Source organism: Gobius niger, assembly GCF_951799975.1.
Source record: "Gobius niger genome assembly, chromosome: 17".
Classification (NCBI taxonomy): domain Eukaryota; kingdom Metazoa; phylum Chordata; class Actinopteri; order Gobiiformes; family Gobiidae; genus Gobius; species Gobius niger.
In genome coordinates, this window is record NC_136868.1 from 4,344,207 (window position 1) to 4,370,462 (window position 26,256).

A 26,256-nucleotide genomic window follows, 5' to 3' on the forward strand; every position below is an offset into this window, starting at 1 on the left:
GCAATGGCCTCACAAAGCAGAGCAGCAAATTTTAAAAGGAGTTCGCCCCTCCCTCCTGAAAACGGAGCTCAATTGTGATGATCCAGACCCTCTGTACGAAGTGGGTACGAGGGTATGGTAAGACCAGGCTAAAATTTATGGCACGGTGAATCACTTGTGCATTTTTACCGACGCCTTTCCATGCGTCATTTCCACATACAATTGGTGTCCTAATACCGTGATAAAGGAAATATCAAATGGTAAATTCTAGACACTCAAAGTGGCAGGCAAAACATGGGTTCTTTCTTTAAACGAGCATAAAAAGTAGGTGCAGAATAAGACGTCTGTTTGATCATCTCTCGATTCAACTCATTTATCGGTGTTCATTGTAATTCTTGTTTGTGCCTCACAGCCTTGTTCTCCCATACCCGCTCTCTCCCCTCCTCCCTCGCCAGTCTGCGGTCCACTCGCTGACAGCCAGGCCCGGTTAGAGCTGCGCCTCGTCCACAGAAAATGGATATTTTGTTGGCCAGGTATATCTTAAAACAATCAGGGCTGTGATGAATTGTCTGGACGGCTGATGTATGGTTGGATGGAGGGGGGGATCTGGGGAAGGTTTGAGTCAGGGAAATGCACCTCATCAATCAGCGTGATTAAAGGATTTGGCCGCGTCCAAACAAACTCGGCACATGCAGCCAGGGGTCGGAACTTTAAAGGCACAGTTTGACAGAGCAACAGTCTCACGCGGAGAGGGGAGAGTAACAAGAGAGCTACAAAGCCACTTGAGTGGGCTCGGGATCTGCTGACTCAAGATAAAATGTATTTCTCGGTCATGGATTCAGACAGAAACACACCGAAACTTGACATCTTAGGTTTAAAAGTGCATCCTTATCCAACAAACCTCGCTCCAAAGTGGCGACAGTATGTTTTGTTGAACCTTCAGTACATTGGCTAAATGTGTCGTCAGCATGTTTTATTTCCTCTCCAAGTAAAGATGTTGCTTATGTACGGTTTCATAAATGCATGCATGAAAGCAGCACCTAACCAGCGCACGCTTTAGCCTGGGAGTGTTTGACGAAAATGATGCAGCAGCATGAAGGAGCAGGACGCAGATCAAATAACAGGATGAGGCCTGGCTCCTAACCGAGGAGACAGCACGTTCACGCTGAGTCAGGTTCAGGCTCCTGCACGAGCTACTTCAAGCTCACTTCTAGTTTGTCAGAAAGAGGTGTGCATGTTGTTGGAGTAACGGCTCGAGGTAAGGTAAGGTGTACTTTCTTTCTTCCCATCCTTTGATGCCGCTGGGGCAAATCGAAAGGAGCAGTGGGCGACGGCCGTGCAGCACCTGGGGACCCATCTTCAGATGTGGAGCCAAGCTGAGGGTCAGTATCGCCTGGCTGGAGGATTCACCTTTTGTACACATTTTTGTGGTAGAGATAACCGAATTACCCAGAGGAAACCTACTCAGGCCCCATCAAGGTGGGAATCGAACCCGGGACCTTCTTGCTGTGAAGCACAAGCGCTAACTGCTATGCTACCGTATCGCCAGTCGCAAATGTAAGAAAAATATTGACAGTGTAATTCACTCTTTAGGGCACTTTAGGTCAGGTATAAGATAACGGATGTGTGTAATAATATTGCTCATCTCGAAGACGAAAGGTTCTATGCTTAAAGGAACAGGCCACCATTTTTCCATATTGAGATTTGTTCTTGCCTGAGCTTAGACGAGTTGTTACGTGCCTGTCTGGTCGTTGTGCGTGCCTTCAGTCACGCATTTGGCCAATGTATTCCTATGGCTCCAAACGGGGTGAAGTTAGAAGCGACCAAGCTCTTCCACGGGCACAAAGACCAGACAGATACGTATCAACTCGTCTAAGCTCAAGAAAGAACATATCTCAGTATGGAAAAATGGTGGCCTGTTCCTTTAAGGGCTGAATTTGGCCCCAGGGCCTAGCGTTGCCTAATCGGTTTCCTTCTGTTAAGAGGAGAGTCTGAAATCTAAATGAGACAAGGTGGAATAAGACTATAATTATACATTATTGAATCTATATTGTTCCATTCCTGGAGATAGTCCCTGGTCAAATAACGAAGACCCAATGTCCTTAACTTATGGTTAAACAGGGACATGGCTGTTTAAGCAATACAAGCCTCCCTCTTCTCTTAATGTACCGCTGTGTAAGATGGCACTGCACCGACTTCCTTTAGCGTTAAGTAAAACATACGCAGCCTACAGCAGCCACTTACACAAACACCGGCCATCTCTAATAATGACATGTTGACAGCACTATACATTCCATTAGCACTCCCCCTCCTCCCTGCCAGACAAACACCCACATTATCTTACTCTATGCATGCCCCGTAGCTAAATCCTTTGTAGCCACAGCCTTAGCGAGTCATAAATACAGCTCGGAGTCAGCATCGCTGCATATTTAAAGCTGCTAATGGTTTCCTGCTAGGCTTTGGCAGAAACAGGCATCGTCGATATGCGGTGAGTGGCAGAACGGTGTCTCCCAGCGAGCAGGTGCAAGGAAGGCTAACCAGCTGAGGTCAACTGCTTTAACAAACGACTGGCCGCCCGTCCTTCCGGAGAGTATAATTACGAGACAGCTTGAAGTTATTAATGAGGGAAGGAATTAAGCTTTGGCACATTTGCGCGGGACTTAAGAGAAGCATAGGACAATGGCAATTCACACATGACAGCTACACAATTTGTGCAAATGAATCTCTGCAAATTCATTCACGTGGGGTGAAAGCTGTGTGGCAGTCGATTTGACACAGCACCAGCCTTTGGAAAATTGAATATATTTCCTATTCCCTTCAAATTGAGCCTTTTTTCACAATATCCCTTTGTGAGCACACAAAAAGGGCTGATTGGTTGTCATGGAGTGACTAAGAATACAAAAAGAAAAAGGAAATTGGTGATCATTAGAGGCTTTTGATTTATGCTAGCATTTTTAGCTGTAGTTCGAATCAATGGAATGATCATTTTTTTGCATTTATTAGGACTCATGGGTAACCGGAGTCTATCCTATGGGCATGAGGCGGGAGGTCACTGCAGGCCTACACTGAAATACAAAGACTGACAAATGCTTTATTTATGAAATTTGAGTAATAAGTGACCCCTCCTGGAACCGCCACCTTAATGTGGTGGAGGGGTTTGAGCACCCGAATGATCCTGGAGCTCTGTTGTCGGGGGCTTCGTGCCCCTGGTAGGGTCTCCCATGGCAAACAGAAGCCCCTTATGAGAGACCAACAGGCCCGGTTAGAACCATGAGGCCATCCTTCTGTGGACCCACCACCTGCAGGAGGCGCCAGAGGGGCTGGTGCAATGTGATTTGGGCAGATGCAACAGCTGCCCCCACGACCCGGACACTGACAAGTGGAAGACAATGGATGGATGGATGGATGGATGGAGTAACAAGTGACTACATTTTCTAACCATGATGGCAGTTCAACAACACCTGAAAGAAAAGACCGCACTCTTTCTGATAATGTGAGGAATATCTGACGAATAAACTGGACGGAAAGAGTGACAGGAAGTGTTCCTGGACGAAAGATTTTAGTCAGATCCAATGCAGAGGAAGAAGGGGTTTGCTGGTCAGATTGTGCGAAGAAGCAGAGGAGAACGACCAAACATGGTGTCGGAAGGATGCAGGAGACTAGACTGACGACATCAAGAAATAGAGTGCGGCAAAGACGTGCTCAGAAGCCGAGCGGAGAGCAGACAACCTCGAGGAATGGAAAGCCATGGTGACCAAACTTTTCAAACACTCAAAGGAAATGCTGCCATTTCCGTAGAAATTCGAGGGCATTTGCAAAAATACATAGGAACAGAAGGACTTATGATTGCAGGCAATCACCAACAGACAGGCAAAGGAGTCGTTCGCAACTAACGTCAGAACACAAAAATGGGTCCAGGAACCATTTTCAGTCTGGCCTTTCCAGAGGACCTTTCTTTCAATGTTAAATACTAAGAAAGTACAAAAACACTACCTGAGGCTATTCATGATGCTGATTAGTTAGTTTTATTATGATTTGCGGCTAATAGGCTTATTCAATGCCCAATCAAAAATAATCTGTGGGAAAAGACCGTTCTATTTAACAGACTAAACAGCAAACTTTTATGGTTTGTTACTAATTCTTGGGTTGTGGCTGATGGGACATCCCAATGCAATACCAGCTGAAAAACACGGATGTAAGAGGTGAGGGGCACTTTGTTATTAGCCGTTTTCGCACCTTGGGGAGAGTCCCTGAAACTGCACGAGTATATTGTCTTTAAAGCCTAGGGGTTTAGACCTGGTGTCATCCTGGTTTAGACTTGGCTAAGACCTGTTTCAGTCAGAGTTTCAGTCCATACGTAATTTTGACGGTTTAGTTCAATCCTGACTCAGTCTGTGATATTGTCCTTGATTTAGTCCCTGTTTTCTCTTGGTTTATCTCTGATCGAGTCCTCGGGTTTAGACCTGATTTAGTCCTGCTTTAGTCCAGGGTAGTCCTTGTTTCGTTCTGTCCCTGGTTTCTTCCTTTTTAGTTTGGTCCTGTGTTAGACCTTCATTTCAGTCTCTGCTTTAGTCTGGTTTTGCTTCTCGGTTTAGTCCAGATTCAGTCTGTGATATTGCCCGATATTGTGATTGTGTATTGTCTCCTGGTTTAGTTCTGGTTTAATCCTGGCCGTAGAAGCAGTGAGTGGGGAAAAGTGTCAGTATTTGAGATCAGCCACTAGAAAGTAAAATGGAATGAAGTATGACACACTTACTGGTTGAATCATATTTACATTATAACAGTAGTGATTCCTTACAATTGCGAGCGCCTTTTATGATTTAGTATTTGCAGGATGTGTTGTAATGCTTTGTATCACTGTTGAAAACCCGTTCACAAACTCCCCCTGCAGTCGGCTTGAATGTGTACAGTAGTGGAGCCCTGAGCCCTGCAGATATACGGCCCTGTACAGCAGATCCAGACATGTGTTGAGAGGTGGAGGCATATGCTGCAGCCCAGTGCCAGTGGCGTAAACATACGGACGCTATAATCTCAGCGCAGACGCGGGAGGGATACCGTATCCGCCGGAGGGACGCGGGGGGAACAACAATCCCGGAATATGTAATGACTCATGTTTACATTTCTATCATTCGCACCTCTGTAGAATTTGGCAAACACATCGGGCTAAAACAGAGCATCGGTCTTTGACAAACAGCTTCTGGGTGAACAAAAGGCGCTCGAATGGCTTTTTTCTGTTCAGGAGCTGCCTGTTAATCAGCTCATTAAAAATAACTAATAAAATCTGTCAGAGAGTCCCTGTCAGCGCACTCCTCTCCCAGCCTGACTGAAATCCACCTGAAATGTGTGAACAGAGCAATTTCTCTGCCCAAAATGAATTCCAATTTGTTGCTGAAGTAAGCAAGAAGAGAACTAAATATTATAGGTTTGTCATTCATTTTTAAGCTGAATATGTAAATGGGATGAATAATACTCCTAAAGACTTCCCCCGCTCACTTCCGTCAATAACATTTAGGAGTTACTGCGCGGACGTTTTGCTCCTCGTATCATTACGCCTCACAATATAGTCCCCCTTTTTATCTGCTTATAAAATCGACATGCTACATTTCTGTGTAAATACACTTTCGCATGAAAACACTTCACGTAACTTTATTTAAATAGGGAACACGTGGAAGAGTTTGTTAGCTACTATCGTGAGCTTTTTTGGAGCTATATGACATGTGGGAGAGGCTGCGTATGTGCTCCGTTTGCCTGGCAGAGCGCACGGCCAAAGACCAGACGGGGATATATTAACTCGGCTAAAGTGAGGTAAGAACATATCTCTGTATGTAAAAACGGTGGCCTATTCCTTTAAGTTTTTGCGTATTCTGTGTTGGCCGTCTCCGCAGATGTCCAAGATGAGTAACAAGAGTTCTGACAAAACAGACATGCCCACTTATGTCAGGTCCTGTTGCACGACTCGACTATGACTAATTGCAAAGTCACACCAGCGCCAAACTCAACAGACATGTGTCAAAGCAAACACAGATTGATCTATCGTGCATCCCCGGCTTCAGCGTGTTGTTGCTTTGAAGCGTATGACATAATATTGTGAAACTGGCTTTCTATAACTTGGACCGTAGCATCTGCTTCTGTGCAATTTATTTGCATTCTGGAAATAAACTTAGTGACGCATTATGCTACATGCAAGTCTCAGAAGAGAAAATGTGTCTTGGTTTTTTAAAAGCTCAAAATTAACGCCAGTGCAGTCCAGCAATGTACCGTAAGTCGCCCTCGAGTTCTCAAGTCCAAGGCCCATTTCAAGTTCTGAATGGGAAAGTCCATGTCCAAGTCATTCAAATAAAGCTGAGTTGAGTCCAAGTCCTGTCCTTATCACCAAAAAACAAGTCTGAGTCACATGTTCAACCCATTTAAGAAGTTTTCTTACTATTTTCTGAGCAGTGTCAACTCAGTGAACCCTCCTTTGAATAAACAGCTTTCAGTTAAGTCAGTGTTGTATAGAGCTGTATCATCTGCCTCCATATTCAATACAGATCAGTGAGGAGGAGACATTTAAAAAGAAGTTATGAAAGGCTATATATGATAAAAAAATTAAAGTTTAAAGCGCTTGTCAAAGTCATCCGTGTTTCTGTTGAAATTGTATTTGTGTGAATGTAAGACACGGTACAATTAAATCTCTATATTGTAACTATAAACCCTACTCGTAACTGATAATGTTAGCTTAACCTACTTTTGTTTACATATGGACTAGTGTGTCATTGTACATGTTTGTGTTGTTGTTTCATGTGGACCCCAGGAAGAATAGTTATTGCTGCGGGAATGAGTAATGGGGATCTGTAATAAAGATAAACCTGGGATAAGCCTGGGAGCCAAATCCAGCCCTCCAGCACAAAATATGAGATCGATCACCTGTTAAAGCACTCTAAAAATGCGGGAAATAAGGTCAGTATTATTTTTATCTCTTGGCAGAACATTCCACTAGGTCATATAAAATGTACAACATTAAAACATGTCTTTACCTTGGGCTATAATGGTGAGGTTCGGTAGCCTGGGAACCAGACTCATCCACTGCACCAGTGGATGAGTCTGGTCACCGCTGCCGCGATTCCATTATGTGGAATTGGCGCAGGATTATGAGTCACAAAACTCACCGACTGTCAATGCGTTTTTGGTCATTTACCGGCAATTGGAGACACGCACTTTCTCTCTCTCACGCACCGATTGTTGTGAGGGAACAATCTACGAAGGGCCCTGTGAGTAACGCAAATAAACAAATCCAATTGCACGGGATTGTGGATATCGCCGGGGCAGGGGCGTCGAGGGCGATTCCCCTCTGTATAAAAAAATAGAGAGAGGAATATATCATTCTGGTCTCACTAGACTAGAGGTTCAGCCCTTGGTGTTTTGGCAGCCTCCTTGGCTTTCCCTGATGTAAAAGCTTTTATATATATAGGTCAGATGTACCAAGGACTTGAGGGCTTTATTAGTCAAGTCAAAGTCTAGCAACTGCCACTCAGAAAACTCAAAGTCCAACCCTAAGAGCTCCAAGAGCTAAAGTCTGGTACAAAGCATCTTTTCATATGCTGATTAATGCTCCTGTACATGTCCCTGTCAAATAAATAAAATTAAATTAAAAAATAAACTAAGTCCTCATTTTGTCCGAATCCAGGACTTGAAAACTACATCTTCGGTGAAGCCTAAGGTTATGTAGCACTTCGCTCACTTCTGAAAGGAGAGTTCTAGGCAAATTCTTGTCCATCATGGATAATCCCCACCACCCGCTGCATGCCACCTTCACCCGACAGAGGAGCAGCTTCAGCAAGCGGCTGTTGTCTCTGTCCTGCTCCAATGACAGGCTCTGGGTGTCATTTGTCCTACAGGCCATTTGGCTGTATAATTTGTCTTGTAATATCTATCTATCTTGTCTTGTCTATCTATCAATCTATCGATCTATCGATCTATCTATCTGTCTATCTGTCTATCTGTCTATCTGACTTTGGACTTGCTTTTAAGACTTTGACAAGCAAATGCATTTCTCATTAAATTTACAACCCGAACTATCCTGGCTTATTATAGTGGTACCTGCAATTTGTCTAAATCAATTTGTCTAAAAGCGCCTGGCAAAAACATCAAATCTCCACAGTGCAAATCACAGGAAAAAAACAAAAACCTAAGAGTGAGAAAAATTCTATTAGCAGAGATCTGAGTCATATTGAATTCTTATGTAATCCAAGCAGTGAGAAAACATCACTGACCAAAAGCGGCTGTGAAAAGAATGATGTGCATATAGCTTCCATCAAAAAACGAACGGCGCGGTAATCTCATTTGGAAACACAAGCTTTGTTTCCAATATCGAGGTGCCCTGTGGGTGTGCGGCGGTGACACTCGAACATCAGGGACCGGGGTTAGGAATTAGAGTGATGAGACGAGATGAGATAAAACGAGGAGAAGATGCAGATAGGAGCCCAGGAGGAAAGGGAGAAGAAATGAGAAGCGACAGCGTGGCATGAAGAATGAAAGCGCGATGATGGCGAGGAGAGCCAACACCGCAGCACGGGGACGGGGAAAAGTTTATAAGATGGTACAGCGCTACATAAGGGGGGGAGCGGGAACGTATAGAGACATTAATGAAGAAGCGCAAGGGCAATCCAGTAGCAGAAAAGGGATTTGAGATTGCGATGGTTCCCAACAGGTCCTAAACTTGCAAACCTAAACTTGCCTGATGAAATAAGTACAAAAAAACCTCTAAGTCAGTTAAAGGCCTTACATGTTTTAGTTTTTTTAGCAGTGGAATAACATTAATTAATTGTCTTTACTATAGATACAGATGGCATTGTGTCATAGAAGGGGGTGTGGCCTCGCCGAGGGTGAAAACAGAATCTTTTGGGAAACACAATTTTTCCCCAAAATAGATACACAATAGATGCCGTGTGTATCTTTTGTATAGATACACACTGGAATCGCCCATATATGGACATGTTTGAAAACAGTTAAGGGGGAAAACAATTTGGAGAAAATCTAAACTTTCTCTATTATTCAAAAACTACTTTAACAAAGGCTGAATTATGAATATAGTTTTCTACTAAATAAAAATACAAAGACATGAAGAGGAGCAAAGTGGTTCAACAGCCCATAAATACATAAATAACAGAGAATGCTAACAGGATGCTTCAGGTTAGCATTATGGTAGTTATAACACTAGCTGGCGCTAGCTACGACTGCGTTTTTTTTGCTTCCACTGAACAATCTGCTGTGAATAAACATCCACATGGGCCCGATTTTTATTGGTATGTGATAAATCATTTTATGTTTTGCCAGAAAGTGGCTAAAAAGAGTGAAAAATTATGTTTCCCAAAAGATTCTGTTTCCCCCCTTGGCGAGGCCACACCTCCTTCTATGACAAGATGCCGTCTGTATCCATAAGAGTGTGCTTATAAACTCGTCCCTGTAAAGAATCATCAAAGTGCTAGAAATGTTTTTGGTAAGTTAGGCATGAGTTGGGACCAAAATGTCCACACTCACTCTTTTATCATTTGTAAACACAAAAACAGAGCCTGTAAAAAGCTATATTTTCTTTGAAACACAGTGGGACAAAACCTGTTTCACGAGATCAAAGATCTTGAAGCTGCACCAACTGGCAACCACTGATTTTAGATGAATATACTGTATGTGTAGTAAGGTGATAGGCGAGGAAAAGTTGCCACAATCCAACTGTGCTAGCTAATTTAATCCTTTAAACAGTGTGAGGCTAATTTAAGGGGTAATGGCAAATACAGACGACACCTATGCAGCATAGAGAAAAAGAGATCGCACAGAACGTCACAGCGTCACATGGGAGGTGCAGGAACATACTGTGCATGAATGGCAATTGAAAGGGTAATGACAATCTGCAGGGTTTTGGCTTATTGATTGAGAAGGTTTGCAAAAGGAACAATTTTGTGGCTACAATTAAATGAAGGAAACTCTTCTATTAGAGATGCAGCAGCACTGAGGGGATGCTGTAAGATGGTTTGATCATGAATATGGGCAGAAAAAAAGTCAAGTATAAAATGGCACCATCCATCTACTTTTCACACCATCTCATAAAGCTTTGAACCAAGTACCACCACATCTAAGTCAAGATCCAAGCAGGAGTAAACCAGGTCTTAGTAAACCAAGTTAAAATCATTATACTTCACCACATCAAGTTCCCACAACTCAAATGGGGGACAAAATACTTATCAGTCCTTTCCTGGCCAGCCATCCACTCCAGCTTTTCGTATCTGTTCACCGTTTGGAACTTTGCAAACAGCCAATTACATCTCAAAAGGTTTTATATCGATCCAATCACAGAGCACATTGTCACGACAGGAACATGGAATTAACCACAAGTGAAATATGTTCTTACATGTCCTGAACAAGAATGCACCTGGGCAGATGTCGATGCTTCATCTCTCAGAGTCTTTTCTTCTTGTTGCCATGTAACAAAAGTATTTTTGTCCCCATTCCAAGCAAACATTGATTGAAACAGCCATTGCACATTCCTGTTGATTCCTCTTACGTTTAAAGTCAGAACCGAGTTACCAATGACTCCTTGAATCTTTAAAGGGATATTTCAATTTTGACATAGGGCCTCATTTCCTAGTATCCAGAGTGGTGATGATTTTTTTTTTTTTTTTTTTTTTAAGTGATACAGTCATTATATTTCAAGAATTTGGTGGTGCTAGGCTCGTGCCAGGCTAGTGCATGTCTATGGTAACTAGTAGCCTGCATGAAAAACAGCCTGACCCAAGCACACTTATAACACTAGACTACCGATATAAATGTCTAATCATTTTGCATTAAAAATAACTTATATTTGAGCAACATCAGCTTCGTGGTTGTAAGAGACACAGCGGCGGAGTGATCTGCTAGAAAATAGTCCCTCAAAATGCACTAGCCCAGCACGAGCCTAGCACCACTAAAGTCTTCAAATATAAGGACTGCATGAATAAAATAAAACAATTTAAAAAAAACTCCAGGAATCAACAACACTCTGGATAACTAGGAAATGAGGCCCTATGTCAAAAATCCTGAAATATCCCTTTAAGTGGTTAGGTTTGGGGTTGGGGTTAACTTCCTTGTTTAACTTTAAGGGTTAACTTCCTTGTTTACAAAATACGCCGCATGCCGATTGCATCACATCCGGCTTTTCTCTGATTGGTCAAACACGCTCATCGGGAATTCGAAGAAATCACCCCAGATCCCAGACTAAAAAGCATGTGTTCTGGCTGGCCAGGCTTCATCAATCCACTAGGGTGGTTTACCACAGAGAGTACCACAGGCGGTTACCACAGGGAGAACAGTCCAAGAATGGCAAACATGAAACAGCTAAGAAAGTCAGGACACCAGGAAGAAGGAGCCAGCAATACACCGAGAGATTCCAAAACAAACCAAGCACAAATGCATCTTGTTGGATCGCACAACTCTACACAAACACTTGCAAAAGGCAGACCATCGCCGACACAAACCCCTGTCCTACCATCCATAGTCTCACTTCGAACAACAAACCAGCAAAAGCCACGCATGAAAAGATATCTCTGTCTTACCTAGGACGCCCAGTCTGTAGTTGACGGTGATGACGATGACGTTTCCGTAGCTGGCCAGGATACTCCCGTCGAACATGTTCCCAGTGCCTTCCATGTAGGATCCCCCGTGGATGAACACCATCACGGGCTTGGGGCTGCCGCTCTCCCTGATGTCTACGGAGGGTAAGAAGAGCGACAGATTAGACCGTAGATATGAACTGACAGCTCAAATATGCATTTTCAATCCAACCATCTTAATATGAATGCTAATGGCAAACTGGCTTTTTTTTTTTTTTTTCTCCCTTCCTCGTGTGGACAAGTTAGTTTTTGAAGCGTCAAACCATCGATTCCCTCCTCGGCCGTGATTGAAAGCTGCTATCTTATTTATTTTGTTGATATTTTTCGACATAATAATATACAGGTTTTTAATGAATGTGGGTATTTGATGTGGCGAATTTTAATTTTCTTGCCGGCGATTGACTGTCAACTTGTAAGAGTAGCAATCTGGGCTGTCATATTATGTGGAGGCTGTACAATTAAATGGAAGCAGGGCCTAATGAAAAACAGCAGATTGGACTTGACGTGTTTATGAAAATAGAGTGCATTATTGAAAGTTTGAGACAGATATTAGAAGAGAGGAGTTTCAGCTTGATGGAATAGTAAATAAGGTGCACGGAGAGAGTCGATTAACAGTCGCTAAATTAGAGAGGACAGCATTGTCTGAAAATGATATTGTGTTTGTGTTGTCTCTCCTTTGAACCCCTGCACATGTTGAAATATCACTCGAGAAAGACTGTTTTTGCTCATTTTGAAGGGTGTATATTATTACTTTATTAACTTAAGTATTAGACTTAACTATATAGTTTGTGAGGAGTAGTTTCTTATACATGCCTTTCAGTCATGTGACTTTTGTTGTCATGTTGTTATGTTTAATACCGAAGTAGAATTATGCAGCACTACTATATGTAACAATATCTATACTCAGGATAAAAATGAAAGACAACTGATTTTTATACTCGTAATCATTGTTGAAGAAGACAGTAGTAAAAACACAGCCCCAGAGGGCGCATGTTTATGTGAAGAAACCAGTGAGTCAGTGTTTAAGATGCTCGAGATGCTAATGGTTAGCATGTAGCTTCAACATGATAAACACATGTAGACTAATAGTAACAGCTCAGCTTTGTTACTGTAGTATTTGCTCAGTGTTCACAGATGTGAGCCACACATGTGTTTATTGCGTTGCAGCCATGGTTGAAGCTAAATGCTAACCGGTAGCATGCTAACGTCTTGAGCGGCTTAAACACTGACACAGATTGAGACTCTGTTGACATGACAAACTGTAAAAATCCTAGAGAAAGGTTTTCTGTTAATTAAGTCTGAGGAGTGAAGCAGGTCTTTGAGGCTGTTGAACCTCTTTGTATCTTTATTTAGTAGAAAACTATATTCATAATTAAGCATTTGTTTAAATACTTTTTAAATAATTAGAGAAAGTTTAGATTGTCTCCAAATTGTTTTCCCCCTTAACTGTTTTCAAATATGACCATATATGGGCATATCCAGACATGCCGTCTGTATCTATTCAAAATGGCCGCCGAAACTATGTCATTGAAAACGTATGTATTGGGAACTTGTCTACTTTTACCCCACTAAATTTGAATGACAAATACTTTCCGCTTCATTTCTAAAGGAGTCCAAAGTAACTTGGACATGTGTTTTCCCATTTAATACCCTATGATCAGTGGTGGTCAAAGTTCTTGATTTCATTACTAAAAGTATAGATACTGCTGGTCAAATATTACTCCTGTAAAAAATGCTTGCTCCAATTATTACTTGTTGTTAAAGTACTGGAGTACTGCGTTTTTTGTCGCTTGTTCATCACTTTTTTTGTCGCTATATTGACGCCAACTGGAGAAAATGTGCTCGGTTAAGGCGGGGGTAAGAGGTTAAACTGATCTATTCTTTATACCTTGAAAAGTATTCAACATCAAATACCACCACAGCACTGTTCTCTGCATTTTATCTATCCCTCAACGCCATAGGGGCAACCTGTCAGGACCAGTGGGACCGTTCTTCAGATCTTCAGCTCGGTTAGGAGCACCTCGCGAGACCATTAGCATATATTATATATATTGTATTGGAAATATCGGAGTACCTCGGGGGAAACCTGCCCACTTACACGTGCAGAGAACACACAGAAAGTCCCAAGGAACTGAATCTGGAACCTTGCGGTGAGACAAGAGTTCCAGCCACTAACAGCTTTAGTAAGTGAACAGAATTGAGACTGAGAAAAGACAAAAGCATAAAATGCAGAAGTCACCTTTAAACGTGAGCAAAGGAATTCACAAAGGCGCAGTGAACGCAGTCTTACTCCTTTTAAACACGTTGTTATCTTTAGAAAATCGACTAAAATACAGAGCATTGCTTTCCCTCTCCCACTGACTATTCTCTGTTTGAGGCTTTTACAGCTCTATAATTTATGGTGACACTGCGCTGGATGTGGATACTGGATATAGCCCTGTTTGTTTATGATTATAATGTATTTGTGTTCAAGCAAATCGCCTCGAGGGACCATTAAAGATTAATTTATCCGCTTTTTTTCCTCTTTCATCATGTTGAGTGCACGTTTAATGGCTCTCACAAGGTCAGGAGAACAGTGGTTCAAAAGCAGCTGTGTGTATTTTTGTAGCTCCAACTCTAATATGGACAAGGACATGGGAATCCAGCATGGCTGCCGCCGCTTAAACTTTTTTTTTTTTTTTTCACTTCACAGTTTTTGAAATAGAGCGTTTCATGTTGCTTTCTTCCAAGATGAGAGCCTGCATTCATTAGTGTAGGGCGAAATGTTTATACCAGTGAAAGACTGCCAAGTCTCAAGGGAATTAAGAGGATTCGAGTCAGGTAATAGGAAGCACTTTTGGGAATTAACATTTATGATTTAATTGAGGCAAACTGTTTGAAAAGGCATCTGTTATGATTAGACTTTTCTAGAGGACTTTTTTCCTGGTGTTTCCCTTTTCTGATATGATCCACAAATGTGCATGGAGTATATTAAATAGCATATTAAATAGCATGTTAAATATTCTCGACACTCCTCATACTATGTGCAGGCTTTTAGTGTTAATCCATGATTTGCCATGTCTCCAACAGGTACAATTAAAAGTGAAATTGTTATTGCACAGGGTTAAGGTTATAAGGTATTGTGCATGTTGGGAATTTGCCCTTCATCAGTATCACAGAGAGACAGCTCTCCATATTTTGACTTAAAGGCACTAGATGCAAGTTGATCATTTTATACTCACTACTGAACGAAACGAAACACTTCATTTAAAGCCTGGAACTGTTTATCCACTGACCTGAAGGGAGAGTCAAACTGGGTCCTTTTCAAACACAAACTTAAACTTAATCAGAGGTCAGAAATGTGCCCACTGACCGTCTGCTCTGATGTGTTTATATAGTGTGCTGTATTATTATATGTGTTTTAACTATGTATTGTTTAATTTTTTTGTAAAGGCCCAACTGGGGACGGACATTGAGAATTAGCTTTGGCTAAAATGTTGTAGAATGTAACATGAGTTTATGTGACATACTTGTCCCTATTCAAATAAACTTAAATAAATAAATAAACTGCCACCTCAGGTCTTATGCCTAACTTCAGTCTCTGTCTCGAATTAACAACTTTTTGAGTGACAGTGCAGGATGTTAGAGGCAGTTGTGGTGAATAGGGTCTGAGCTCATTGTACACATGCACTGACAGGAAGTGACATAGATGAAGGCAAACAATTTTAAACTGTTGCTGTGCCAACCATGTTATGTTAATAGAAAATAAGTCAAACTGCCATGGAGCTTTATGGTGCGTTCCACTTGATCTCGGAAGTCGAAATTTCCGAGCTTTGACTTAACTTGAACGCACAACAACTCCGGAAACTCGGGACAGGATCAGCTCACCCGAGCAGGAGCATTTGAGAATGGCAAGATGGTGAGACATAAAACTTCAATAAACCGCGTTATTTGGCAGATGTTTCCCAAATAAACTTGTTAGATGTCAACGCAAAAAGGATAAGCGTTTGTTGCTATCGTCTTATTAACGGTAAAACAAATTCAAAGTGGAACACACCATAAATATATTATACTGTTGTGTAATGTTACAATTAAGTTTCTCTGTAAACTGATTATGACGCTCGAACATGAATAACAAAGTTGTAACTTTAGCGGGTGCATCTACCTCCGATGTTTCCGACCTGGACAACTGGAACACTACAGTCGGAGATAACGTTTCATCCTGGTCGGATTTTCTGACTTCCGACATAAGTGGAACGCACCATTACCTCTATCTATGTCACTTCCAGTTAGTAACTTAAAAATGCTAATAAAAATAACTCTCCTATCCAACATGTTTTCATTAAGAAAGCTGCTTCCTGATATTTTCCATCTAAATGAGTCATATTTACAAAAACGATGAAACCTGTCATATGCACTTTAAATGAGTCATTATTAATTAACCTTAAGTTTACCATTTATTGTGTGTTGCGGGAAGAGCGAGTCCAGTCTTTGTGCCGCTAACTTCATAGGGTAACTTTTTCCTGTCCTTTTTTTATTCCTTTGTCTTGCAGAAATAAATAAATAGGTAATTTACAAAGAAGAAGAAAACATGCAAAGAATCACTTATAGCATGTTTAATGTTAACTTTACCTACAAATACATTATGTACAGTATTTACCTCCAGAGAAGATGTTGATAAGTAGGTGCTTTAATCCTTGAGTTAAAGACTAAATATAACGTGTAATAAATTATAAAGTAGCTCCACATTGTAAACTAATTTGCCTCATGAATATTTATCTTGACTTTTATTTATTTACTATTTTTAAGTTTAGGCTAAAACAGGAACATGAAACTACAGGAAGCTCCTCCCACTGGCTTATCTGTGCCTGTGTTGTGCTCATATGGATATTTATTTGACCCAGTTGATCAGGAGTAACTCCAGATCTAACGTGGGACCTCATCAGGGCTCCCTGTCAAGAGGGAAAGTCTATTATGCATGTTTTAGATTGTGAGCTTGGTAAATGTATGTCTACCAATTTCAGAATCCTTGCATCCCCGTCCTGAGAGCCAGCGTCTTGCATTTTCCGCCCCTCTTCCATATGCTGAAAGCTTTTGTGCTCAGTTTGAATTGTACGTCTGAGTCACATCGTAAAAAAAAAAAGTGGTCCGGCGTAGGTGGACCTAAATAGGAAGGCCTGTAGTGCAGAGAATATAAAACAGCACCAAACGGCGGCGGAGGAGAGAGAGCAAATATCCAGGCGGAAATTGAAATGTGCGCGGCCTATAGGAGAAGGATGAGCGGTGTTCGCAGACCGTCTGTACTCTGCTCATTACATCACCCCAAACTAGGCCCAGAGTGAGAATTGAACTTACTATTTTAGATTTTCTGCTCGGTCTTAACAGGAGAGTATGATCCTTGCTCTGGTGATGAGGAAGCGTGTTGAAAAGTGCAGGTATTGTTTTTTTTTTTCTTTTTAGCCGGGTTAACTGTATCTGAGGGAGATTCTTTTGAAAACAGGATTACAATGCACGATCATCCTTTCTATTCTTCTTTTGTTTGAAAAGGCCTTGAGAGTTTAGACTCGGCATGGGAGAAATAACTGCCTCCATCAGGAATCGCAGAGATTCTATTATGTTTTGATAAAGATGTTTAACTGAACACCTTCTGCCAGATCTGCACACTTTTGTTAGCACTAAATTTGGCTTTGGCATTAGCTTAAAACATTGATTCATATCATGTAGCAGTCTAAAGCCACACTGCGTAGAATTTTACCCAATAAATGAAGTTGAAATAAAAGCATTTATTTTATGACAGATATTTTGCTTGCTAAGATATGACTGCAAACTTTACTGGGAGTGGGTACGTCTCCAGCTCGTCTCCATGGAGATTTGATTAAGCTCAGTAGAATTTGAGATATAAACAGGTCAGTTTCACATCCAAGTCCATTCTTTTATTACACACTGAAGTAACAGCATTTTCTGTGTCAATAGGAGCATGTTTTGTGTTTGCCGCAACAGTATAATCCAAAATGTTACACACTGTACCTTAAAAGTGGACACGTCATGCATAGACGTACAACACGTATTCTGTGTGTCTCAGCTTTGATATTTTACATTAAATAATGTGAAACTACATCTCTGTAAGAATTAAATGGTAACAATGACAAGCAGGTGAGAGAGCTCGTGACTGGGGCTCCTATAGGAATCATTTTCTTAAAGGGGCTAGATGCAAGTTGGCGATTTCATACTCACTACTGCCACCTCAGGTCATGCATGTAACTGCACCTTCTATATTAAGCTCGTGCATGACGGCACTTTGGACCCGAAGTAACAACTTTTTGAGTGACAGTGCAGGATTTTAGAGGCAGTTGTGGCACGCAAAGGTGACTTCAGACGGGTGAGTGAAAGTTTGTTTATTTTCGCTGGTGGCCGCTGTGCCATCGCGTCTGTTTGCTTTTACATGAGGCCATTGTTGTGCTGTAAGCTAACATGGTGTGTTCTGTGGGTTGGATTTGTTTTGTTTGTGTGTGCAGGTTACGGATAATATAACATAGTCATTGTCCATGTGTGTGTGTTGGGATAATGTTGCTAGTTGTCATTGTGTTGCTAGTTGCTGTAGAGGCCCCAACAAATCCTTTGTTCATTAAATTAAAAATACTAAAACTACACGACTTAGTTGATCTTGGCACAGCTATTGTTATGTATAAGGTGCATAACCATAAGCTTCCTGAATGTATACAAGAAAGGTTTAAACCCAGAGAGACTGGCTATAATCTCAGAGGAACTCATATCTATCAGAAAAGTGCATTTGGAACAAACACCAAAGCCAGATGTGTCTCAGTCAGAGGAGTAAACGTCTGGAATATTCTGAATGACACCTTAAAAAACTCAACATCCTTAAACGCTTTCAAAAAAATGTTCAAATCTGATGTAATTAGTAGTTATAAGGCACTAGCGCAAACTCGCATATAAACTCTCCTGTGTATATTATATTTTGTCTTTACATTACATTATTGATTGATGCGTGACTTGTGCGAATTCATTTTGTAACTAATTGATACAGAAACATAATCATTTGTCCTCATCTTGCAGATGGTAAAACTGCTGTAGACTCTAAGTTGCTATAAGTTGCAATAGGGTTTGGCTTTAGATCAGTGTTTCACTTCAGCCAAAACCCTTTTCAGTCATTGTTCTGTGTTTTCATGTTTTGTAGTCAATCGTGTCTGTGTGAAGATGCTGACTGAAATAAACTAAACTAAACAAAAGGTATAGGCTCTGTGGGAAGTGTATTAATTTTTTTTGATGGCACTTTTTTCTTGCTTTTTGCCTTTTCTCCCCTCTGTGCTTAACAGTGTTGCGGGGGGGGGGGGGGGGGGGGGGGGCGTCACTCAAGCAGCAGAGAGAGGTGAGAGCAGCCCAAAAGTTTAGAGGCCGATTTCTCTGCTTAGAAATGAAAAGCTTCAAATCTTCACAGGTTCTCCAAATATGATCAGATTTCCATGTGTTGAACACCATTGGAAAGCTTGGAGACTACACTTTCATAATCCGTGAATAGCTCAAAATGCCACAGAAACGACTTGTGTCCCTACTTTCTGTGTCTGATCACAAATGTGCTTGGTTCCGGTGGGAGATAAGAGGCTAAAACGGTTATTTGATATATTTTGGATGAGAGAAAGTAATGAATACATTGACATACGTTTTCAAGGATTCAGAAAATGTCGAATTACAAAATTGGTTGGAGACTCCTGAAACATTTTACTATTTCAGCAAAGTCTGAAGGTCACATTGCAATGTATCCTTTATTTTGCGGTCCTAAGGCTATATAGTCTCCGCACACTGTGTTGTCCCTTTGGAGAAACATTTCCACTGCACTTGACCCATCCTTCAACCAGAGCCTTGAGGCAAACCGTCAGGAGCAGAGCTTAAGCCAGGATCTTGATCAGGATTACCCAGCAGGAGATTTAAGCCTCCTGTGCATGAATTTAGTGATGGAGGAGAACATGCAAACTCCACACGGAAAAGCCTCAATCTATCTTTAAACCTGGGACTTTCTGTGGCTAGAACACAAACCGCTGCCCCCACACCCTGCCAATTTATTTCTGTATTTCACATGTACTTTTACCCGTTTATTGCACCAATTCATTAATATACTCGCCATGTGGTATATATATCTTTTTTTTTTTCAGGACGAGATGCTGTTGGCAGTTCCTCGCGTGTGTTTGATGTCTTTCGGTGGTGAGCTGCATGTTCCTCCGCAGTGACAGAACGCACTGTACCTCTGCTCTCGGCGTGTTCCCTGGCACCGCTCCCGGCTGCTCCCTCTCAGCCGAGCCAAAACCAGATTCACTTCTTCAAAACGCTATCAATTAAAACGCAGTCGAGGAGACGCAAATTTAATCCGATCCGTCGGCGTTCGATTCTTGGCGTTGACGGCCGTCCCTACAATTACTACGATAATCAATACTTGACCTTCATTAGTCATTCGCTCCAAACAAAACACTTTGTTTTTAATGAATCTATTTGTATTCAGTTATTTTGTTATTTGTCCACTAACTCTTCCGAATCCAATTAGATCGAGGCTGTCCTTTCATTAGGGCTGGAGTTTGGAGGTTTGTTCTCGCTAGATTGATATGTTCATGTCTCTGCGTCCCTCACTGATGGTAAATAAACTCATACTAAACCTCTTAACCCCCAACCAGTTCAGTTCTACCCAAATCTAAAAGTTAATGTATAGTGTAACACCTCATTTGAATGTGAAGCCTTGTTGCCATTTTTGTTTATTTTTCCATCACTTTTTGTTGCCTGTTTTGTTGCCTTTTTTCCCTTTTCATCTTTTTTCCCCCTGTTTTATTGCTTTTTTGTTGCTTTTTCATCACTTTTTGTTGCCTTTTTTGTTGCTTTTTTCATCACTTTTTGTTGCCTTTTTTGTTAATTTTTCATCGCTTTTTGTCGCCTGTTTTGTTGCTTTTTTGTTGCCTTTTTTGTTCATTTTTATCACTTGTCGCCTGTTTTGTTGCCTTTTTTCCTTTTCATATCTTTTGTTGCCTGTTTTGTTCATTTGTCATCACTTTTTGTTGCTTTTTTGTTGCTTTTTCATCACTTTTTGTCACCTGTTTTGCTCATTTGTATCACTTTTTTGTCAGCTGTTTTGCTCATTTGTATCACTTTTCTGTCGCCTGTTTTTTTGCTTTTTTCATCACTTTTTGTTGCCTTTTTTGTTCATTTTTCCTCGCTTTTTGTCGCCTGTTTTGTTGCTTTTTTGTTGCCTTTTTTGTTCATTTTTTATCACTTGTCGCCTGTTTTGTTGCCTTTTTTCCTTTTCCTATCTTTTGTTGCCTGTTTTGTTCATTTGTCATCACTTTTTGTTGCTTTTTTGTTGCTTTTTCATCACTTTTTGTCACCTGTTTTGCTCATTTGTATCACTTTTTTGTCAGCTGTTTTGCTCATTTGTATCACTTTTCTGTCGCCTGTTTTTTTGCTTTTTTCATCACTTTTTGTTGCCTTTTTTGTTCATTTTTCCTCGCTTTTTGTCGCCTGTTTTGTTGCTTTTTTGTTGCCTTTTTTGTTCATTTTTTATCACTTGTCGCCTGTTTTGTTGCCTTTTTTCCTTTTCCTATCTTTTGTTGCCTGTTTTGTTCATTTGTCATCACTTTTTGTTGCTTTTTCATCACTTTTTGTCACCTGTTTTGCTCATTTGTATCACTTTTCTGTCGCCTGTTCTGTTGCTGTTTTCCAGAAGCTTTTAGATTTGAGTAAAGTCAAGCTGGGTTCAGGCGTGGGTTTTGAGGTTAATACGTTTCCCTATCAGGTAAAGTAGTTTTAACACAACCTGTCGGGAGCAGAAAGCTTCCAGTCTCCTTGGTAACGAGGCACTTTAATCTTTGCAAATTAGAAACTCCTCTTGTACAAGTGTCAATAAATCCTCTTAATAAACAAAACATCAGACTTCTTTTCCCAAGTTTGAAAAGTTGACAGCAGCAGCATTAGTCAGGAGCCAAGAGAGTGAAGGTTGTTCTTTGTACTTTAACTTATTGTGACTAATGTGTTTTTGTTGTTGTTTTTTTTCTGAAAGAGAGTGGGTAGATTTTGACTATGACATTGACAATTGTAATTTTCTTCATTAGCAAAAACGATGCTCTGAATACTGATGAGGCAATGAGTAGGAGCTGTTATTTAAAAGATTCCAGTTTGGACATTTGCAAAATATAAAACCTCTGAACAGCTCTTTCACTGGGATCATTTTACGAAAGGGCAAATCTTATAATGAGAGACAAAGAGAGGCCCAAAGAGGACGGTGTCTTCATCTAATTTAGATTGTAAAGAGACGGAAATTCATGCACTCATCCTAAAGCCTCTTCCTGCCATCGGGAAGAAGGCTGCAGAGTCTCTCTATCGATCAGGTCCAACTGACTGAGGGACAACGTCACCACTGTCAGGAAGTCAAGCATTTCAGTATCACTGTGCATATAGCGCTATACTAACTAGGCCTGTCATGATACAAAATCTAAAGTTCGATATGTTGAGGAAGGTAACTATCGCAATAAACAATATTTATAAGACTTTTTAATGCCAAAGAAACTCTAACAGCTCTGTTCGAAAAGTACTTAGTCATTAAAAATCATGAAATGCAATTAGACACAACTTACTTTAAGAAAGTATTAGTAGTAAATAAGTATTAAATTATAAAAAATGGGCGGGGCATTTATTGAACGATGAATCAATATACAGCCCTAGTTAGTCAGTTAATTAGAATATCATGAAAAAGTGCTTTTATTTCTGTTGTTCAATTTAAAATGTGAAACTAACATATGATAAACTCATTACACGCAAAGTGACATATTTTGATGATTATGGTTTGCAGTTCATTTTTTAAATATTCACATTTTCTGAGATTTTGAATTTGGGGTTTTTACAAGCTGTGAGCCATAATAATTGCACATTATGTATTTAACGGTCTGTGCTTCAAGAGAAGAGAAGATTGGACAGATACAGTAAGATACATTAAGTCTCAAGAACGCTCAGGAGGTGCAAACAGACAGGAAATGGGCAATGGCTTTAGAAATATATATAAATAATGAAAATTAGAACAAAATATCAAAATGTCAACATTGGCAGTACAAATGACAGTGATTGACAATACAGCTGAGGATGCTGAACATAGCATGCTATTGCAGTTGCTAATTTGCATAGTGTGCGGCATATTCTTATTATTCTTGTGACATATTTTCTCATTATCATTTGCAACATGATGTAGATTCATAAATTAGCGATTAAGATCTGAACATATAAGGGGAAAAGTTAGCAGTGCTCACTACATTATCTCACCGTGTACAGTAAATTAAAATTACATTTTTAGTAGTGCAGTCGATCGATTAGTTCGGATTAATAACACTTGTCTAATAATCATATTCAGTATTAATGCTTGGCCAACATGCTCACATTTCATTAACCAAATATTTTAGATTCATTTCTTTGGTGCTAAATATTTTGAACAGAATCTGCAAACATTTAGGTGCATAAAGTAGAGTATAAGGACAGAAATAGACTCTTTGATGCATAAGTAGCTCTCTGTGGCTTCTGTTACATAAAAGTACTGTATCGTCATGTAAAAAGGTTGGATAATGAATGTATTGGCCGGTGCCTCCCCCCCACCAAAAAAAACAACTCACTTTTAACGTCTTTTGAACTAGTTTTCCATCGACTCCCCCTGGTGGCCGCTGCTGATGTGCATTTCTAAAAGTTACAAATAGCCCCTTTAATGTCCTTCCAGTGGCCTGTATGTTGGCTGTTTGAGCGAGATGAAAGGGGCTTTTATGAGGCCAGATGAGACGTGCTGATTGGCTCGCTCCGCTGTGCCGGATGTTTGCCGGTTCATACAGTGACAGACTTTCTCCACGGAAGGATCAAAGTCCTGTAGGTGCTTTAGATTTCTGAGAGCCGATCCACCAGAATTCCCCCTGTGCGCGCATGCTATGTTATGATATACCTTCCCCTTTCCAGCCTGGAGCATCCGGATCACATTTGGAACCAAACCATTCTGACAACATGTTGGAAAATGTGCCGTCAACAGTTTTAATCTCCATCAATTCCTTTTTTATATATAATTACCAGTAAATTAACATTAGACAATTTGCAAACATGTCCATATGTCCATTAAGAGCTCAGCAACTTTCTATTATCATGGTGTCCACGAAAGACGAGTTTTATTTTAATAGACTTTAACTATGACTTCTTTAGTTGGTATTGAGGCTGTCAGTGAATATTTCACTTATCTGAACGTTTCAAGGATTTGTATGCAATTTAAACGTTCACGTCTAATGAAAAATATCGCTTTTATGATCTTGTCTTTACTTTATACCCTCTGAAATGAAAGAGAAAAGATAATTAATTCCATTTTACGCAGAATGCTGAAAGGTTTCTAAAGGAACAGATTGTCTTTACGAACACAATCTAAACACACCACTGCCGGGTGCCTATAGCTGCTGTAATCTGCAGCTTTGTTCAAAATGTACAGATCAAGTAGATTAGAAGCTTAATAACAATAATAATAATACATCAGACTTGTCTAGCGCTTTTTTGGACACTCAAAGACGCTTTACATGGGGGAAACGTAGAGGAGCTTGGTTGCTTCTGACTTCACCCCCGTTTGGCCCCATAGAGGAGAGGAGGGAAGGAGAGGCTAAATGCTAACAACATCTTCCCCATAAAAACCCTAACCCGGCTACTCCTACATGCATCCCTCTGGGCCAGGTAGGGCGGGCCTACTCCAGGTACACACATAGGAGTGCAGCACAATCATCGCATACGGTTTGTTATGCCGCAAAATAAAGCGATTGACATAAAAATCAACAAATCACCTTTTATTTTTCCTTAATTCTGATAGGCTCTTCACCATGGTAGGCCCCTGGACTCCTGCCCCTGCTAGCCCTTTGGATAAGGTGGCTCTGGGTACGCATCAACTCGTCTAAGCTCGGGTAAAGGTCAGCACACACTACACAATTTTTCTTAAACGATTTTATATAGAATGGGGGGTCCACACTACACGACTGGATTCAGTGTGATTATAGAATGTCTGGGGGTTCACACTTAACGACTGAGAATCGTAAGAGCGAACTCACTATACGATTCTGACAAACAGATGATGTTTTATAACACAGCGCGTCTGTCCTCTCTACGGCTTCGAACCTCAAATGACCCCAAATCCGCAAAGATAGGCCTCTGTTTGTGAGCGTGGGGAAACATGTGCGTGTCCCGATTGGTCAACGGTGTCAACATTGTCACAACACCACAGTGCGAGGCTACTGCTACTACGAAGCCTTCAACTTGGCTATCGTTCTGTCAAATGGAGATAAAAGTCGCCGACATGAAGAAGCGGGACGTATTTCAGTGGATTTAATAAGAAAAGGAGACGGACCTCAGCCTCGAGATGGAGGAGACAGCGGAGGAGACAGCGGAGAAAGCGGGGAGAGGCAAGCGGAGAAAGTGGGGAGAGGCGAGCCGGCGTTAGCAGCGAGGTGAAGCTGAACACTTTGTCTCCAAACTCAGTAAGAGCCGCTAAACTCTGTTCGTGGTTGAAATGTAGCTGGAAAAGGTGGTTGTCGTGAACTTTTGGTGATATAAAGTTGTGCTGTTTCGTGTGTGGGGCTGTGGCCATGAAATGAGTTGTTTGTGCAGCTGGTAAAAAGGAGGCGCGGCGGTGTTTTCCTGTCTTTGTATCACTCTGTCATTCAAATCATCCACGTTTCTCTTGTGCGTCCAAAATGGGGCCTAAACATAAAACATGTTTGATTTCCTACGACTGGAGTCTAGTCGCGTCTTTCTACCGCCCACACTACACGATTCGAACGTCAGTCCAGTCGTGACCCCCCCACACTACACGACCCCCCCACACTACACGACCCGACTCTGTGTGACCGCCTTCGACTAAACGCGACTCGAGAAGACTCGGCACGACTGAGAATTAGAGCAAAAACCGGGCATAAAAGTCGTGTAGTGTGTGCTGACCTTAAGAACATATCTCTATGGAAAAACGGTGGCCTGTTCCTTTAAGTCAAAGGGCATTGTCTTATTGTTGTGATCAAATGTATTAGCCTTGTACAACACAAAATGAATGACCCCTATTAAATTATACCTATGCAAAATGTTTCAATACTAACTTTGGACATAAAAGAAGACAGTGTCCTTGTTTGGGGTGAAGTTTTCTCTGCAGTTCTTTGTAGATCATGTCGCTGAAGCCCTTTTATCCACGAGTCAATGGATAAAGCACAGCAGCTTTCAAAGCAGCTCTCAAGGCTACTTTTATATGTAATTAAACATATGTAATTGAAGCTCACTTTTGAGACGCTTGCCGGTTATAATCTCTTCTTCTATGAGGAGCTGTATATATTCATATTTTTTGTAGCTTTAGCGGGCACTGTATCCATTTACAAAAACGTATTGATTCTTTCTCTATTATTCTCCTAAAACTAGATTTTCCTGTGGCATTTTTCTATAATCATCAAAAGCACACAGTCTGATCCGTTACAGCCTCACAGCTTTCTTATCGAGTTTACATCCGGCGTGTCGACGGGTCAGGGGTTAAGAACATATAGCGTAGCATTAGCGCCCGTACGCTAATCTCCGTCCCTGTTACGTTGCGTATATGTACGTGAACTGTCCCTTCTACTTTAAACAGGATTAACCGTCTGCCCCACAT

At 41.0% G+C, this 26,256-nt stretch overlaps 1 protein-coding gene across 3 annotated transcripts in view; it reads right to left on the minus strand.

Annotated features, from left to right (window-relative positions):
• nlgn1 (neuroligin 1) overlaps positions 1–26,256 on the minus strand; it is a 532,296-nt gene that overhangs the window by 341,428 nt on the left and 164,612 nt on the right. For all 3 annotated transcript variants that reach the window (XM_079574885.1, XM_079574884.1, XM_079574883.1), the window contains one exon: positions 11,544–11,696. In XM_079574885.1, the coding sequence (XP_079431011.1) occupies positions 11,544–11,696 (153 nt within the window). The remainder of the gene's footprint in view (positions 1–11,543; positions 11,697–26,256) is intronic.